This window comes from Xiphophorus maculatus, chromosome 16, assembly GCF_002775205.1.
Source record: "Xiphophorus maculatus strain JP 163 A chromosome 16, X_maculatus-5.0-male, whole genome shotgun sequence".
Classification (NCBI taxonomy): Eukaryota; Metazoa; Chordata; class Actinopteri; order Cyprinodontiformes; family Poeciliidae; genus Xiphophorus; species Xiphophorus maculatus.
Genome location: NC_036458.1, coordinates 11,359,663 through 11,379,635, shown reverse-complemented (window position 1 = coordinate 11,379,635; position 19,973 = coordinate 11,359,663). Strand labels below are relative to the sequence as shown.

At 37.5% G+C, this 19,973-nt stretch overlaps 2 protein-coding genes and 1 long non-coding RNA gene across 3 annotated transcripts; 2 read left to right on the top strand and 1 right to left on the bottom strand.

The window, feature by feature from the left end:
* Positions 1 to 221: 221 nt before the first annotated feature.
* On the bottom strand, positions 222 to 19,005 carry LOC102217014 (transmembrane protein 235-like). The gene is made up of 4 exons (XM_005801517.2): positions 18,539 to 19,005; positions 17,664 to 17,741; positions 8,810 to 8,947; positions 222 to 2,611 (listed from the first exon to the last, which is right to left on the bottom strand). The coding sequence occupies exons 1-4, from the start codon at positions 18,708 to 18,710 to the stop codon at positions 2,367 to 2,369; spliced, it is 633 nt and encodes a 210-aa protein (XP_005801574.1). The 5' UTR covers positions 18,711 to 19,005; the 3' UTR covers positions 222 to 2,366.
* Positions 12,559 to 14,042, top strand: LOC111611632 (piggyBac transposable element-derived protein 3-like). The gene is made up of 2 exons (XM_023348885.1): positions 12,559 to 12,893; positions 13,002 to 14,042. The coding sequence occupies exons 1-2, from the start codon at positions 12,701 to 12,703 to the stop codon at positions 13,478 to 13,480; spliced, it is 672 nt and encodes a 223-aa protein (XP_023204653.1). The 5' UTR covers positions 12,559 to 12,700; the 3' UTR covers positions 13,481 to 14,042.
* On the top strand, positions 15,498 to 16,096 carry LOC111611633. Its single transcript, XR_002754136.1, has 3 exons — positions 15,498 to 15,645; positions 15,729 to 15,841; positions 15,914 to 16,096. It is a non-coding gene; the product is annotated as an uncharacterized LOC111611633 (long non-coding RNA).
* Positions 19,006 to 19,973: the final 968 nt, after the last annotated feature.

Here is a 19,973-nt window from a genome sequence, read left to right as displayed (position 1 = left end):
ATTTCCTCATGTGACAGCTCTGTATGCTTATTAAAAGCGTGAGTGTCGTTCCACATTGCATTTTAAATTTTTAATGATCTCAGAATAAAGGGTGGAGAAAATTGCCCCAGTGCAATCATCCAGCTATAGCACATTTTTAACTTTAACAGCAAGTAACCAACATAAGTACTACAGATACTCAGAAAATATTCAACTTTTGCATCATCCAATACTATTTTTAAATGGGTTTTATTAATAGAGCTTACAGACAACAGTGCTGAAAGATACTAATAACACATCACCAAATTCTCCCTGGGCTGGCAGCAGCAATTCTTCACACACAGCAATATCTTTGCTTCCAGACTCCCAGTGTGCTTCATTTACATTCACAGGCTAACATTCAGACATTCAATATATCCAAAACAAAACAGACACGTGAATGTAATCAACGTTGCGTAAGAACAGCTCATTGTAACCAGTATGCAGAACAATCATAAAGTGCATAAATCAGACAATAACAGGGAGCTTCAGATCATCTGAAAGAGTCACATATGATGGCACTCTTTTGTACTCAACAGATGGAATGATATTTCAAATGATTTATTTACTAAAACTCACAAAATGGTTGAGATTTATACAAGAGCACAAATATTACACAGTTCGTGCTGAGTGTTGTAAAGTTAGCAGCACTCTTTTTTTTACTTGCTAGTTTTTATTGCTAGGAGGAATAACATTTGCCTACTGGACAACTGACAGGCATATAGCACATGCATACATTTTGTTACACTAAAAAAAGCATCTTCATCAGAATACTTGTTGCATCCTCTGCTTTATTTTCAAATGTATTTCATCTACTGGTAGCCAAGCCGTATAGGTTTTTAATGGCAAGGCGTAACTATGCTTATCAGCTTCAACAGTGAATCCTTTCAACATTATAGAAGACGTTTCAAATGTGATGTCCAAGCTTCTGATAGTACATGTAAAAGCAATTTCGCAGTTGTTCTATTAGCAAACATCTGCGAGGATATAACTTCACATCCAGTAAGGGTCTCATGTTCTAGGTGATGGTTTACTCCAGCAGAGTCAGCAATGTTTTCGCTCCAATAAAATACACTACAGCACCACTGCAGTCCATATATATAAACAGGAAAACATGGTAGAGGAAACACCCCCCTCTTCATGGCTAACAGCCTGCATACATCAAAATAGAAAAAAAAAAGTCATTCAGCCAAACTGCTCAGCCTACTTTCATATCACAGGGCTCAAACTTAAAGAAAGACAGCAATTCATAAAGAGAAAACATATTTACACTGCAGGCAAACAAGTGTAATTCCCTTGCATACTTCTGTTTCTACTTTTTGCACTTAGATGTTGGAGATTGTAAAACAATTTTGTTTTATCAGACAAAAATGACCGAAGGAAATACAAAAAGCTGTCTTCAAATAATGTTTTCATTAATTAAGGGGGAAAAAAACTATTCATGCCATCACTGCCCAATGTGAGAAAGTAGTTGTTACATTTGTTAAGTTATTAATTCATTGCTATTTTCCATGCTGGCTTATTTTTTAAAATTATTATTATTATTTTATTTTCTACATCTTGTTAGTGTCACAGTTTCAGAATCAAGGTAAAATGGGCAAATAGGCATCTTAAAACTCAGAGCATCTTAAAGGGTTACGAAGCCGTTTCTAAGGCTTTGGGGCTCCATTAAACTACAGTGAAGCTGATTATCCACAATGGGAGAAAATATGGAACAGCAATGAATCTTTCAAGGAGTGGAAGATTTGAACAAACGGGGGGAAATAATGCTACTCTGCAATAATTAGCATGGCTAGGTTGTCTTTTCTATTTTACACAGCCATTCAAAACATTACTTTAGGCAAAGTCAGTTGACAGAAGGAAAATACAAGTGGCCAAGAAAAGTAATTTAATGTCAACTTTTTTGTGCATCTGCTAGAGCCAGCTTGCACTACATCTTCTGGTTTTGACTCTTGACCTGGTTGACCTCCTGAAACTTATATAACTCTTAAGAAAAAAACAACACTCATTTAAGTGGCAACCAGGCGGAAAGCTACAACATAAATACATTCAAGAACAAATATCCATCAGTTCACTTGGTGAACTTCTTCTTGTTTTTATATACACAACAACAATGTTAAGCAGAGTCAGTATAGACACAATTTAGTTTTGAAAAGATGAAAGCAGTTCAGTAATGTGATTTAATGTCAGCTTCTGTGTGTGTGTGTGTGTGTCTATGAAAGTTACCTTCAGTATATTCTGTGGTTTTTGGCTATTAAAATGTTGGTCTCTTCCAAGCTGGCAAGCTATTAAGAAACAAAACAACTATAGCCAAAAAACTGCCCTAAAAAATATGAGTATATAGTTCACTACAACATAGCTATAGCAACACCAGAATCATAATGCCCTTTTATTTGAGTTATTCTGGCAGCTAGCAACAGCAGCAGACCTGTTGCTACCTCCAGGCTGTAGGAGAGCCATGCCAAGGCTAACGACCAGCCAAAGGAGACGTGCACAAAGACGAGATTTTCAGGGGGAACAATCCTTTGGAACTCCTCCATGGCCTGATTAGAGTACTTGATGTAGATACTGACCCCTGACAGCGTGAAAATACCTGTTTACATGCAAGACACAAAAGAAAAAACAAAGCTTCATTAAAAAAAAATTAAAAATTAAAAAATCATATCAATTTTTAACACATTGCTTTGTTCCAGGAACAATGAATTGCATGCACCCTGCTGATGTGAACAAAATTGTCTGGACAGACCATTCTTATGCTTCATCACTGCACACCGTAATCACAGTGATTTATTATATAAAACTGTCCATGCATCAATTTTCTATAGCCAATTTAGATGGAGTGCAGGCGATTCTAGCAGATAGGAGGTGAGAGCACACCGGTCCATCAAACAGCACAACACAGAGACAGGAGCTCACGTTCATGCCTACGGCCAATTAGTCCCTCTGTGGCTGTGGAAAAATGATTTTTGTTTTTACTCAAAGAAAAAATACAGAACAAATTGTTGTTTCAACGCAGCTGTCAAGAAATTACAACAGCAAAACAAAAATAAGTATTTTTGTATTTCTGTACATGTTCACATTGTGTCCTGTGTTCTGATATAAGATATCATAATACATTTTCTGACAAGTTTTTGAAAATAACCATTACGTAGGCATTAAACCTTCCTCTCACTAAACCTACATTTCTAAATTAAAAATGTTTTTTTTAATTAGTTTTATCCAATATTCTCATCTTAAATGTCATGTTTTCATTATCTTAGTTAGCATAAATATGTCAGTCTTTGTTTTATTAACCTGTGCAACGTCTCAGAGAATTAAGCTTATTGGGAAAGATGCAAAATGGTTTGGGTAATGTGCAAAACAAACAGAAAGAGGTTACTAAGTGACAGACTGCTGGTGGAGGAATGGATTCAAATGTGTTCCTGTCAACTGACCCTTTCTCAAGACCAGCAGGTGGCTTAATTTCCTTATCTTCTTAATAAGTTTCAAACTGTGCTAAGAACCTGCACAGATGCTGAAAACTGCAGTTAAAAGTAAAAAAAATATATATAGAAGTCTAGGTGCTATGCAGGTATTCACCAAGTAAGACATTTCAAATTGTGTGGATCATAAAAAATACATTAACATTGACGTACTTTCCTGGAAGAGCAAGTTACGTTCTCACACATTTTTTTGAGAACCTTACTTTTTGTGTGTACAAAAATCTGTCTGCTTTTGAAATATCATTCAAAAGCAAAGAAAGACATATAGTCATTTCAAAAATACTAAGACGTCTCAGTCTCACATAGCAGAAATTAAAAATAAAGGAAAAAAGCATGGAGTTCTCTGCCCTCTTCCAACTTAAACGTGCTGTCTATGTGTTTACGGGTGTGTGCATCTGTGAAGATTTGAAGCATGTTCAACAGAGCACAACCCTCTGCAGCTAAAAGTACCTTTGAGACCTCTGACAGGTGTTAATGTGTCTCTGATTTTTGGGGGGCCGATGAGGTTAGCAGGCGGGAAAAATTCACAACCACACAGAATAGGGGACTATCAATGACTTGCAAAAATATTCATACCATTTAAGCTTTTTCACATTTTTGTCACATTTCATAACATAAAATCTTAGAATATTTTCAAGACATTTTATATAATAGCCGTCTTCCAGCCATGCCAAAGAAAGCCCTTTTCACAGCATGATGAGAAGGGCTCATAGTGTTATAATGAAACACCACCATGTTAAATTATAAAGGTGTCTTGTTTTTTTTTCCCAGCCCAATGTGCAGTAAGCAAAACAAACAACTCAGTCTTGGTCATAGTTGACCAGAGCACAGTCTTCCACATTTAGTTTGTGCCCAATGGGGCTTGTGACAAGATGGAAACAAAGCTTCTGATGGCTTTCTTTTAATTCTTGGCTTCTTGCCTTCCTACCAACAAGTGTGCCAAATACTAGTTCTTTAGCACTAGCTCCCACCTGAGCTGCTGATCTCTGCAGCTCCCCTGCAGTGATTAATGATCCCATTCTCAGCCTGTTTAGGTGGACAGCTATGTCTGGGTTTGCATTTATAGAAAAGAATAGAAATATTTTATTGTCCCAGAGTCTGGAAATATATGTTAAGGACTTGGGATAAATTAAACCTGCTTTAAATGTTTAAAGCAACGTTACGTGGTATCTTCCCAAGACAGCTGTATTTTTATTGTATTTTAGGATTATTTAAGAATATGCAATCAACAAAAAGCAAAAACGTTTTTTTTTTAAATCTTTTTAAAATTTAAATTAGTATAATAAAAAATAGTATGTCTCTTCAGAAATGCCTATTTATGACTTTCATTTTGTTTGAAGAGGCTGAATGAACAGTTTATCATGCTTAGTAATTATCTAGTGGCTCTGGGTACAAAACTAATTACTAACTGTAAAAAAAGAGCAATCCTGTTGGAAAGAGATGTTCTTCTAGAAATAAATTACAATTGTAAGGCAATGCAGGTTTTCAATTTCTTTGAAAATGAGAAATCACTTCCCATTATTCTCAAGTTAAATTTTACTTTAGCTTTGTACAAATTACCCAGCTTTGTCAAAAACGATAAATGTCAGTGGGAATTTAAACTGTACTGAAGTTGTGCTGTTTTTTTAACCAATTATAGACTTTTGTTTTTTTATTTTCTCACAAAAACCCAAGATGCTCATCTTCTGAAAAATTAGAACTAGCAAAGAAAAAAATTTGAAAGGTAGCTATATGTAGTGTTTATATTGCTTAAAATTCCGGGTAATTTCAGGTAAAATGTTTTGACAAAGAGTAAACAACACAACACAAACGCACACATACACAAATCTTCATGCTGTGATGTAACGTTGGCCACTGCAATTACAGAACAGCAGAGCAGCTTTTGTGAATTTATTCCCCAGTCATATGCAAATTATCCCAGTATGCTGCCTCCAAAAATATAATCTGATCATTGACTCCACAGAAGGGAGGAGTGCTGTAAAACTGCCCATTGAATGGCATCTGGATGTTCTATAATGTATCATGAATCATTTGTTTCTTCTTTTCTTTCCTTTCTCTTTTTGTCTGTTCTTTTCTGTATTCCTTGTGTTTTGCAATGGATGGAGGAATTGTCTTGGTTGACAGTTACCCCAGAGGTGAGCTGGAAAGAAAACCATTCTTAAATGTCCAGAGCAAAACATCTAAAGTATTCAGCCATTAAATGAGCGATTCCTTCTGACATTTAGGAGGACATGCTGGAAGAAAACACTCTGCTTCCACCATCTTGAGCTGTATTTACTCTTGGCAATTACTAATATTTAAATTCACAGCTGCTTGGTTGTTTTTTTTACTCACAGTGTAGTAAAATCTACATCCAGTGACACAACAGCGAGATCAAATGAAGAGAGGAAGAAACATTTATAAATTAAGCTAAAACAACAAATGTGTAAAAGGATACAATCCAAAGATATTACAGCACTACTCTGCACTAGTTAAACAATTTATTATTATTCTGGTTTGCACAGTGCGTAGATTGCACTATGCAGCACAGGAAATAAATAAATAAATAAAGGTCTGTTCTTTCAACACTCATGGTCACTGATGCCTCTCTAAAATCTAGAGATATTTTCCAGAGGATGATGGCAGTGATAAAAGAGAGATCACAAACTGACACAAAACCCCCAAATATCAGATACCAAAATATCAAAACGTGATAATGCATTTAGAAAGGACTGATGAGAGAGGCACAAAATCCTAAAACCCATTACCTCACTCTTTACTTTTGTGTGTGTTTACTCTGGTTTTGAAGGTGGAAGAGCGCAGCAATAGCAGATCTTTTAATGTGGACAGAACATGACTAAGACTCGGTATTTTAGCAGAGGGTGCAGTCATAATAAAACCTAATAATGTTTTATAAACAATGGTGGTAAAGAATCTGGAGAAATACCTACTGGTTTGCTCAAGGTCCTTCAATGCTTCCATCTCTTTCCTTTTCTTGTAAGACAGTGGCTGCTTTTTCACACGCCTGTACTTTACGATTTGGACATGTCTCTGCAGTTTGAACACGATTTGGACATCTCTCTGTGCAGTGTCCTGGGTGGACACTTGGAACTTAGACTCAGTCTGTTTGTACCCTAATATCATATTTACTCCAACTGTTATAGGCTGTTATAAATAATGTTAGATATATTATTGTATCTCTCCCGAAAGAGAGAATCTAATCAGAAAGGTTAATGGAGCGATGTCATTCTGCACTCTCAAAAACTGGTAGAATAAGTGTCCTTACTGTCTAAAAATACATTTCTGTTCAAAGAAATGTTTTAAAGGTGCTTCTGTCATGTTTGGCTTGTGTTGAGGACCACCCAAATTGAAACAGGGCAGAGGCATGTGCATGATGGAGAGCCTATCTAATGGTGAAAGTGAATACTCACAGAACATGCGGGAAACACACACAATCCAGGATTGTGTCAAAAGAAGGATCCAGCAGTGAGAAAAAGAAACCAAGGAGCTCAAATACTGTGGAGATGTGATTTTTTTTCATATGAACTAGGTAAGTACAATCAACAGAATGAATGGCAGCTGAGTGGGGAGCAAGTGTAAGGAGCTGAGGAGATTAGACTAACAAGATCACTGAAACTGCAAATACTACTAGAAGACTAATAAATACTATTGAAGCAGAGATTAATATAGAAAATACATAAATAACTCAAAATGCAAGATCCAAATTATAGAACTTAAACAAAAGCAAATCAAAAAGCCCACATGATCATGACAGCTTTAATTTGTCATTCAAGTGACATCAATCATAACAAACAAAGGCATTAATGAACTCTACATTTGAATGTAACCACAATTTTTATAAGGGAGATAATAATGTCATGTCAAAAATAGACATTTTGGGCCAGAGGAGGAGAGTGTGTGTGGATGTAGGGTCTTTTACTCCACAGCAATCTTTTCTGAGATTTCAGACAGCTTCTTGTGAAGTATTACTGTGAAAGTGCTGTCATCAACACAGTCAATTAAGCCATTATCCATGCTGAGGTGGTTTGGTGGTAATGGGTGTTTAAGTAATTGGTCAACATCAAGAAGGAACATCTTACTATCCTCTTGTGTTTTACCCACCTATTTCCAAAAATAAGACAAAATTGATCCTTATTCAACTTTTGCATTGATTTCAGGAACTGGCAAGTAATTTTATGACACATTTTCACACACATAAAGAGGTTTTGAGTTGAGTCCACTAGGCCAGGAAGACACATCCACATATGTAAGACACGTTCTGAGGAACCACAATTTAAAGACATCAAAATGTGAAGTCAAACTTCTTCTAAGTTATGTATGTTTGAAAAATGCAGCATTTTTTATAACAACTGAAGGTTACATAATTTGCTAGACTGCTATTAAATGGCGCTCTGTGCCTCAGAAATAAATAACTACCTTTTAAAACTGTGGAAGCAATAATGTCAATACAGTATATTATTCACATTACAACTTGTCATGCTTGTGCATACATTTCTCTAAGTTATATAGGTTTGTGAGGTTCAAATTAATTGTAAACAAAGCAGTTCATGACATTCCACTGCAATTTTAGCATCTATATTTCCACATTTACATTGTGGTTTCAACATAATATTTTGATATCCAGTTTACACAGACACACCGCTGACATATTCTTTTCACTTCGGAAATGTAATTATCAACTAAACTCAATATGCAAATGCAACAAGAAATATGTCAGTTTTGCAAACTATTCATGTTTTACACTTCTCATGACGCTACATCATCTTAACTTGAAAGTTTAGATAACAATGCATTCTCGCAAAATCTGTCGCTGGACTCAAGCCAGGGTTTTGTTTTGCTCATTAAATTCTTATTTTCCTTTTAATAACTTATCATCATCACCCACTGAAATAACACTTTGGGCAAAAACAAACACATCACAATGAGATACCATTTCCTTTTCGTGCAAATTACCCATGTTTTTTTGGAAACATTTGCCCCCAAACTACTTTAACACATACCACACTAACACCAATAAAACAGTTTTTTTTTTTTTTATGGCAGTCACTCCACTCAAGTGTACTTCCCATCCCACAAAATCTGAAAGTAGTGGTTTTACTCAGAGATTAATCAGATGCAAGAGCAGCTGAAACTCATTTTTCAAGGCTTCCTCTCACACGTAAACATACGTCTTTGTGTTGTGTTCTACATACATCACAACGCAGCACATTTGTTGTTTTTTTTTTATCTGTTTTGATTATAACCTTCATGCAAGGCACATATTCTGCATTCAAGCACAGCAATACATCAAGACATGTAAATGAACTTACTGCAGAGGAAAACATAGGAAGCCGATGCAGCCAGCAGCCTAGGACTGCAGGCCAATGAGCTGACCAGTCCCAAGATCCATCCGAACACCAGCAGCACCAGGCTGAGAGGCAGCAAGATGACCACTACCTTGTGCAAGCCTGCAAAAACGCACATTTCCAATACAAAGAAATGTGCAGCATTTTGTTAGGGGTTTGTTAGAGGGTCTGAACTACAGCTGTGTTGTATTTCACTGTAATGCTGTGTGCAATCATGTGGAAAAGCTTCGAAGATTTCCAAATTGATTTTAGCTATCTGGGGAGCCTTTGGGGCTTTTATTTCTACTGTCAGTAGAGGATAATCAACTTGCAGACATGATGAAGGTACCCCTTTTCTCAGCAAGTGATTTAACTCCATTTGTTGCGAGGTTGTAAACAAGGGCTCTTTGAAACCCCCATGGATGCTGATCTACTCTGAGGCCTCTGTGAAACACTGTTCCTCCACAGAATGTCCAAGTAGGCTTATTGTTAGTCTGGTGAACATGTGGTTCCAGGTTCATCTCAGCAAGTAAGAAAATTATTAAAGTAATATTAATCTAAACTGAAAAGGAATCATTAAACAGAAAATAATGCAGTTCCGAGATAAACTTTTAAAAATGGCTTATAGCTAATTAAAACCAAAAATTCTGCTTCTTGTAAAGTGGGACTATTACCAGACTAAGAAACACAAATGTTATGTGTCCTCACAAGCATTGGGCAGAATGCTCAATTTTTTTGACCAGCAAACAGTCACTGATCAGTCCCAAAAGGGTACTGCTTTAGAAGCTGCAGGCTCATGGAAGCCCATTAACTAATGGAAAGTTAATTGAAAGGAAGAAGTGTAAAGAAAAAAAAGTGTACAAGCAACAGGATTAACCACATCATGACCGACAACCATATTTTTATTGCACCATGAAGCATCCTACACTGTAAAAAAAGTCAGTAAATTTACGGTACAAAACTGTAAAAAACCAACAGTTTTTGACCGTCGTATCCAAAAACATTGCATTACCGTAGAAATTACATGGAACTACCGTAAGTCGAAACTGCAAAGAAAGTCAGTAAATTTACGGTAAGAAATGGTAAAAGACCAACAGTTTTTGACCGTCGTACCCAAAAACATTGCATTACCGTAGAAATTACATGGAACTACCGTAAGTCGAAACTGCAAAGAAAGGCAGTAAATTTACGGTAAAAAATTGTAAAATGCCAGCAGTTACTGACCAGAATATTCACAGCATTATACTGCCGTAGAAAATACATGGCATTATCATAACTGAATAAACATATATCCTAAATAATTGTGACAGTCACGAATGTAGAAAATACAGAAATATAGTGTAAAAATATAAGTAATTGTAAAGTTCTTAAAAAATTGTAATATTGCCAGCAGTTAATTACCCTAAACTTAACAGTAGCAATCAGCCAAAATTACAAATTTTGCTGATGTTTAGATCTACAATGTAAAAGCGTAAACAAGACTGCAAAATAATTTTTTACAAAGAACAGAATGCTGGTGTGATATTTTGGTTTCTTTTTTAATAATGCCTTTAATACACCAAACTGAAATCTCAGCAGTAGACCAGGCATCGATCTGGCGATCCACCGATTGCAAAGCAAACTCCTACAGCCAACGCCACCATCATTTATGAGAGCATTTGATCATTAACATTAAGAGAACTGTATGTTAGCCCCTCTTGCTTGAATGAAGCTGAAGTTGGTTTCCAATTGCTGCTTCCAATTTGGGAAATGGCTAAAGGGCAATTCCACCTAATTTTTCACTGCAATCAGCATCTTTAATTTACTCTAGCTAAAAAACTACAACACCTAGACTCTTCAAATCTGGACTAGATTATTCTCAACTCATATCAGAATATTTAAAACCAAGTGTGGGATTTGTAAAACCTTTATCTGATTTGTGAAACTTCAATAAAGAACAATTCTAGTGTTATCCAAAATCATACAAGTTGTAAAGTCACCCATCATTGAAGTTTCACAAATCCCACACTTGGTTTTGAATATTGTGCTATTAGTAGAGAATAGTCTAGAGCAGGGGTCCCCAAACTTTTTCCTGCGAGGGCCACATAGCTGTTCCTTTCTCTGCTCGGGGGCCGGTCTTAGTTTTTGGAGAAAGATACCTTAGAAACTTATTGTCGGCGGGGGGGGGGGGGGGGGGGGGGGGGGGGGGGGGGGGGGGGGGGGTTGCTGACTACGACACATTCGCGGTCGCTTTTAGATAGATTTTTACCCAGAATGGAAATGGAAAAAACCGTGAGTGAAACGGTGACTGGGACTGACTAGTATATATTTGAGGGAAAGTTAGTTTAACATCTGCTCAAGAGCCCCCTGGTGGTTGAAGAGAAATCCACAAACCAGAAAATACAATATATGAAAAAATACACTGAATGCTCTCTGGTATGAGGAGGCGGGCCAGATCCGGCATTACCAGACCAAATGACGCAGGCCGTAGTTTGGGGACCCCTGGTCTAGAGAGTTTTTCATTTTGTAATTGTGATAAATAGTAGGGTTTACAGTAAATGGAGACTGTTATTTGTCATGTAAACAAATAATTATCTAGTTTGCATTGCTGCTTGATCCTTCAGCATCAGCAGCAAGATTCTTTTAACTCTGTTCCTGTAGTGGTGTCCTGAACTCAACACAGTAAAGTCACTGTGCTAACTAAGGTTGCTAACTAGGGTGCTGAGAGCCCAGTAGGCCTGGTCCTTGTCAAGATGCTGCTACTGTCTTTGAAATCAAATTTCTGCTATTTTTGCACGTTCAGGAGGAGAAGGGCAACACATCACAGGTGAGTCCCTTTCACGGTTTCAACTGAAGTTAGCTAACTTTAACCAACTGACAAAGAAATGTGTAGTTTCTGAGCCATGCTGTTTATGTACATGCACTGCAGCTAGATATTTTTACTATATGGAACATTTAATCTTCACAGATGCAACACTTCCATTAATGTTTCTGTAGGAACGGCTGCATAGATTATATTTCTGGTCTACTTCAGACTACATGTGCTTAAAGTTATTGTTAATGGCAGAAGCAACTTTTTCCAAGTTTGGTTCAATAATTAATTTGAATTACTTTGAGTGTGAAATGTTCATGCATGCAAGTTAAATCTCTGAAGAACATGTTAGCTTTTGTTTCAATACTTTGGTAATACTTAGAAGTATAAAGCTTGGCATCAGAGATATTATTTAATATTTTCCTTTGACCTCTTGACTCTCACACCCAAAATACTTGCACTAAAGTCACTGGGTCCATGACAGTTGAAGGATTTGAAGATAAGAGAATTTAAATATTAATATTTTACAGCTTTTCTCAGTTTGGGTGCATCTCTCAGAACAGAATTGAAATTCTTAAAACTACCTGTTCAATCTTCAAATTACTGTGTCACTTCTGCACATCAAAAGAATTAGTTTTGCAAGTTTTGCTTTTGTACATCATGTAGCTGGTTATGTACACTTCTATGCTTTTATAATTGTAATTTGCTTTTATCGTCTTGATCAAAATATGTTAACCCTCCTGTTGTCCTCGGGTCAAAATGACCCGCCACTGTGTTAAACCCCCCCCCCCCCAAACAATCCCCTAAATGTAATTTTTTTAACTTGAGATTTTAAGACTTTTCCTAGATTGGCCCAGACAATAGAAAAAGTTCAGTGTTGCTTTTATTCTCATTTCCATGTAAGCTGTACAAAAAAAGGTACAAAGATGGTCTTCAGGTCAAAATGACCCGTGAGGCAAATGGAGTTGAAATCAAGGTCACAGAGTTATTTACAAACCATAAAATGTTACAAAGTTTTAGTTGTGTCTCAGATCAATCAGTAGCAGAAGTGAGCAGAGAGTGGAAGGCCAATTTTCCGAGCCACAATGCCAGTCAAACTCTTTCACACCTACTCAAGACTGATGCGATTTGATGACCGTGAATCAAGACCAGCAAGACGTATGACAGACAAACTTGCAGCCATAAGAGAGGTATGGGACAAGTGGGTGGAGCGGTTGCCCTACCTCTACAATCCAGAGCCTGATGTAACAGTGGATGAGCAACTGGTTCCATTTAGAGGTAATCTGTTTTCATATTTGTAATAAAAGTGATTTTCACTATTGATTTCTTTGACTGTTTTCTGTGACACTGATACTAATCACTGATGCTAATGTCTTTTGTCCAAAGGTTGTTGTCCTTTCCGGCAGTATATGCCCAGCAAGCCAGCAAAATATGGGATCAAGTCATGGGTGGCTTCTGAATCAAGCTATGCTTGGAAAATGCAAGTCTATACTGGGAAGTCAACCAGTGGATGCCCAGAGAAGAACCAGGGGTTGCGAGTTGTGCTTGATGTGACAGAGGGACTGAGGGGTCACAATGTGACATGTGACAATTTCTTCAACTCTTATGAACTCGGACAGCAGCTCCTGAAGAGGAAGATCACCATGGTTGGTACAGTTCAAAAGAACAAGCCTGAGCTCCCACCTGCACTGCTTGGGTCAAAGGAGAGAGAGGTCTTCTCCTCAAAGTTTGCCTTCACACCCACCACCACTCTAGTTTCCTACCTCCCAAAGAAAAACAAGAATGTAGTTCTTCTGAGCACACTGCACAAAGACGGCGACATTAGTGACCGTGAGGACAGGAAGCCAATCATCATCCTGGAATAAAACCGAAACAAAGGAGGTGTGGACAACCTAGATAAGGTGATTGGAGCATATAGCTGCAGAAGAATGACTGCCCGCTGGCCCCTGGTCATCTTCCACAACATCATTGATGTGTCCTCCTACAATGCCTTTGTGATTTGGATAGAGATCAACCCAACCTGGATGTCTCATAAGCACAACAAGAAGAGGGTGTTCCTGGAGCAGCTAGGAAAGGCACTTGTAACTCCACTCATTGAAAGAAGGAAGCATGTCCCCCACACAGAAGCCTCAGCAGCAGTTGTGAAAGCTATTCAGAGTGCAGCAGCTCCTGATCAACCTGAGGATCCATCTACCACAGCCACTTCCTCAGCTAAGCCAAGTAAGAGGAAGAGATGTCAGTTCTGCCCTCAGACTGTAAAACACATACTGTGTGCTGCAGGTGTAAGAAATATATCTGCAAAGGCTGTGCACTTGCATACTGCCCTACATGTGCCAATTAGTTGAATGGGTTATGTTATTTTTCATATTTTTGTATTGTACATCCTCTTGTTCACTGGAGAAAAGTAAAAGAAAATTAGTCACTGTGATGAATAAAAATGCATTCGAAACTCATTTTGCACATTTTTTTTCTTAAGCTATAGAAATTCAAGTGGAGAGGGAAAAGTCAAGTATTCACACATTTTGTGGTGAGTGACAATATACAAGATAGAATTTGGTGTTTAAAATTCAATTAAGCTGCTTATATTGGGGGTTTATTGAAGACGGGTCATTTTGACCCGGAGGATAAAGGGTGTATACAGAAAATGAGGACAACAGGACAACAACGTGTCTGTGTTGAATTCTCAACTTCCAAAATAGCATCAGTTCATTGTGTAAGTCTTAACATGCATAAGTCTTAAAGTTGTCATAATGTGAATCATATATTAATTAATTTATATTCTATTATTTTCTAAATCTGTCCTGAATTGGTAAATTGCTCCCAAGTGAGTCCTGAGTTTCTCTAACAGGTCAGTGTATGAACCATTAGCTCAACCAACGATCAACCAGTTTTCTGAAACAGATTGGAGGTGCATCTTGTGAACCATCAGTTGGCAACATTATGCTCTATATAGTCAGAACACAACACAATGTTACATGTCTGAGAACTGATGAACAAGTATCTGGGCAGAGTGAACAGCCAGAGAGAAGAAGAGGAGTGAGGCTGAGGAGGAAATAGTTGGGAGGAAAGCAGAAGAAGAGTCAGAAGAGGCTGAGGACATCTGCCAGTTTCCATCAGTCCAACATCAGGACATGGCTGAGACCCACAACATGATGCTGATGGAGGTCCTCCCACCCTACTGTTCATTCCTTAACCCCACTGAGGAAAAAAGATTCCTCAGTGGAGTTAAGGAACAAAGTGACTATGGAAATTAAAATGTAATGTAATTTCTACAGCACTGTACAGTTTTCCTTGAGGAGATTGTCCTGTGGCTCCTTTTCTACTTTTTTTGTTCTCTGCATTTCTGTCTTTTTCTTTCTGAATCACCATGGCATGGTCCATGAATAAATTATAGCAAAAGCGTAAATCAGTGTTTCTCAATCCTGGTCTTCAGCGTCACCCTGTCCTGCAGGTTTAGGTATTTCCCTTCTGCCACACACCTGAATTGTATCTCTGGATGATTAACAAGCTTCTGCAGTACTTGATTGTCATCCAATCATTTGAATCAGCTGTTCTGGAGTAGAGGCACATCTAAAACATGCAGAGCAGGGGGGCGTTGAGGACCAGGGTTGAGAAACACTGGCGTAAATGATCCTTTTGTAGTCTCTTCTCATGACTAATCGATTTGACTGTCTTATCTGTACATAGAGAGACTATAACTTATTATTTTGAGTCACTGATATGTTAACAGACAGGATTTTAAGAGCTGAACTAAGGATTTTGAAAGCAAACAAATGCTATTTTTCCTGTTTCTACAAATTGTTTTGAGAAATGCGCTTACTGTTTTGTAAATGCCAACAATGACTCGAGAAATGCACCAAAAGTGACTGAGAAAAACTAACCTAGCATAAATTGTCTCAGCTGTATCAATTTGTTTGCCTGTATGAAAAGTGTTCACATTTACAGCTTTGTTTCTGCTAGCTTGCAGGAAATGTAACTTACATAAATGGTTGAAGACAACCTATTGGCCTTCATGAGACTCAGATAAATGGTGAGTATCTATTTCATAAATTGCCTAAAACAGTTATATTTGTTTTTATTTGTTTTTTGTTTGTGTATTTTGTCTGGTTGCAGACCAGAGGATCACACCTGTTGACAACAAACAAAGGTTTAACTACTGAATTTTCAGTCAGAAATGATCACACCACCTGGTTGAAGTACCTGTGTCCATATGCAAGTCAACAAAGGTGAAACAAACATTTAAGCGAATAAGATGTTCATGTAGTGCATCTTTCTAACTTTTTCTTTTTGTTTTCCAGCAGAGAGGAAACACCCGATTGACAACATGCGAGTCTCAATTTCAACCTGTGACTGGGAAGACTACAACCATCCTGAGCAACGTCTGATCTCAGCGACTTGTGACTCTCAACCCAGAACAAGAATCCTTTTATCACCATTTTGTCTTCTACAATATGTTATCTCTTATGTGGACACATACTGTTTGTTTTGTTTTTGTTTTCCAGATCTCAGTAATACCGTGAGGAAACTGGACATAAAATAGAATCAGTTCTTTTTTTAACTTGACTTTTTAAATAGAAATTGTTTCTTTAAGTGGATTACTCGTAATCTGTATTTTTGTTTAATTAGAAATTATTTTCTTTATAACTTTCTGTATAGAAATGCTTGACAAGTTACACTTCCTTGGTTGTTGTACTATAATTTGTATGGTAAAATTCTGGTAGGAACAGAGACCAGTAATTTACCATAAGTTTTTTTTGGGGGGGAGGGTTTACAATAAAATGTCAATATATCATACAGTCTGGATGTGTTTTTCACTCATGTAGATATTATGCCTCAGTCAGCATGACCGTATTTACTACGGCAAAACCACATTTTATTTTTTTTAAAATATTTTAGGAAGTACGGTATTTTACCGTATATTAAAAATACGGTAAAATCCTGCATGTACAAAATACGGTGACAAACTGGCAGCTGTGGTTGCCAGAATTTTACCGTATTTTAAAAATACGGTAAAATCCTGCATTTAGCAAATACGGTAAAAAACTGGCAGCTGTGGTTGCCAGAATTTTACCGTATTTCAAAAATACGGTAAAATCCTGCATTTAGCAAATACGGTAAAAAACTGGCAGCTGTGGTTGCCAGAATTTTACCGTATTTTAGAAATACGGTAAAAAACTGGCAGCTTTGGTTGCCAGAATTTTACCGTATTTTAGAAATACGGTAAAAAACTGGCAGTTTTGGTTGCCAGACTTTTACCGTATAAAGACGGTAAACTTCTGGCAACTCAGCTGCCAGTTTTTTACCGTAAAATGAGGCCGTTTTTTTTTACAGTGTAGGTAGACTAAGGAGAAAAAGTACTGGACTGTGGCAATGTGGTCCATTTCATGTGGAAATGAAGGTCGCTCAGTCTGCAGGAAGAAAATAGAGGCACATAATTCATATTACTTGAGATCCAGGGTGACAGCTGCACATTCAGTGAGGACTTTGGGAAGCCAAGTAATCTGCAGGTACTGTTCCAATGTGTTTTAGTGAGTCTAAGGTCAGCATGGTCATCTATCTAAATGTTTTAGAGCCCTTCATGTTTCCTGCTGCTGACAAGCTTTATGGAGAGGTTGAGTTTATTTTCCAGCAGGACTTGGCACCTACTCATACAGTCAAGTGCACCAATAATTACTTTACTAAACATGGAATCACTGTGCTCACCTGAAACAAACCTCTTAGAGAATCTACCACATACAGTTACCACATGTAGTTATTCGTGCACAAAGAAGCACCGAGTGAATATATTTTACATACTTTCAGTATGTCAATATTTTTGCATTAAAACTCATTTTTTCTCGCTCTTACATAAAATTTAAATTTGTTGGAAAAACCTCCATTTGTGGGTCTTCTTTAGCTGTGAGCTACATGCATCAAAATTAACATGGGTATATGACTGAATAACAATACCAGAAATTAATTTGCTTTTTGATTATATTGCACCCATGTGTGACAACCACTTGAATTCTATTAAACTCTTATGTCTGTTGTTAAAAAAAGGACACTCACCGAGAAGGTGCCTTTCAGTCTCTGACAGGCTGGACATATTTGCTGTAAACGAGGGGATGACTGAACTCCTATTTGCACCTGAAAATGTCAGAGGGAAAGGTTACAAGTGACAGACTAAAAAAATTAAAAAAAAAAACATTTTCAAAAGCAAAGTATCTGCCTTCCATTTCTTTTTTAAAATGCTCCAGTGTGCATGTTGTGCACTGAGAATTCCTGTCACTGGATGTTCAGTTATTGATTGGATGAAGGCTTCATGTTGTTGCATTACTTCACAATTATTGTAAGAACTGTGGGTGCAACCTGCAACCAAATAAACACATTAAGGACCTCAAGCTGTGTAGGCTAAGAGCAGAACATTTAACAGCACTCACAAGACATCCTCAACAAGCTCCTTTGTGCACACAGATTTTTGCGCAGAAGAGGTTCATAGCACTCACATTATTTCAGATAAATGCCATTTAAATTCAGTCAGCATTTCACATATATAGATTTACTTCGGCCAGATTAAAAAAAAAAACTCACTATGGTGATCTGAGATTCGCGTCAGGTTGCTTCAGCACCTGGGTTCTGCACAACCAACGGATGAGGGTTTAATCGGAAGCTGATGATGATTAGAGCAGTAATGCAGCATCAGCACACAAATAAACAGATTCGATATAAAGAATATTCGATGCATTCGTGTATTTGCGTTGTTTTAGAAAAATATTTTCTTGAATAGAAAGGTTGAATCACAAATAATTAACTACCCGAGTATTTCCGCCTGAAATTTAAAATTGTATAACTAAGTTGCAATAACTGAGTAGATTTAACATGTGGATGATACAGAAGCGGATACATGTACGATTTATTAGTAAGTGAATATGAAATCCCCAAACCTTCAATGATTCTCCACAATCCAGAGTGTGAACTCAGGTCATTTGGCCCCGTGTGGTTGGGCTTATTTACATCGATAATGTACCAGTAATCAGTTCCGATGGCCACAGCAAGGAATGTGAAGCTGAGTAAACCAGTAAAGCCAGCCGAGAGCACAACCAGTCCGTACTTCATTGTTCACTCCTCAGATCAGAGACCGCTTAATTTTTCTGTATCTGAGGAGACGCTCCGAGAAATGCGCCGCGTAAAAGCTCTCCAGCTGGATCCATCCCTGTAAAGTGATGTTTCTCCGCTCTAAAATCCAGTTGCGAATAAAAAAGACATTTTAAAAGAGAAAGAGAACTAAAAAGAAAGAAACAACAAGATATTCCACCGGTTATATCCACCTGACAAATGTTAAAGAAAAAGGAAAAAGCATCTACATAAACAAAATGTGAACAGCCTTGTTTTATTGTCATCCCTCATCACTGCGAGGCGACGACTGCTGTTTGATTTCAGTGGCGCTCCTGGATTAATCCATATTATCAAGTTAAGTGAATACAATGCTATGCTTCTGGCCCGTAATTTCAAAATAAAACACCTCTCAGGAAATAGTTGTGACTATTCTTTTAACAAAATAAAACACACCCACCTGTCACTGACCGCAGTAGAGTAGTTCCAGTCCAAATTTACCAGGTTGGAGCTGTGGGGGCAGTGTTTTTTTGTTTGTTTTATTTTTACATGGGGACACACAATAAAAAATGAAACAAAAATGAAAGGGGATATTTCAACCTTTTAATAATAAGTGAGCCAACGAGTCAAAGAGCCGATGCAGCTCCAGGGCTGCAGATTGCGGATCTGTGGTGTAGCAGTTATAAACTGTGATTCTATCTCAATAATGGCTGACGCTAAAAGTGTGAAACCTTCATTTTTAATTAATTGTTAAAGGGAAAGGATAAGGGTAAAAAATGAAACTAGTTCAGTGGCTAGTTATTTAAGGTTTCTGTACCAGTACATATCAAAATAAGAAATTTATTTACCGTATTTTATGGATTATAAGCCGCAACTTTTTTCCCAGGCTTTGAACCATGCGGCTTATACCCCGGTGCGGCTTTTCTGTGGATTTTTCTTCAACCTCAAGGAGATTCTTTAGCAGGAGATGAATCATTGGAAGTCAAAATTGGAAATCAAAGAAGAAAGTGCTGATTTTCATTTAGAACAAGCATATGCTAGCAGCAGGCACGACGAAGAAATTTCTTCGAACATATCCCCTCATCATGGAAAACACACGAAGAAGTTTATATGATGCCGCTTTTAAGTTGAGGGCTATCGGTCTGGTAGTACAGGAGGTAAATGGAGCCGCTGCACGTAAACTTGGCGAGAACGAATCCATGGTTCGGCGTTGAAGACTGAGGGCTGCGCCTTAATAGCAGATTTATTAAGTGGAAAACCGAGAGC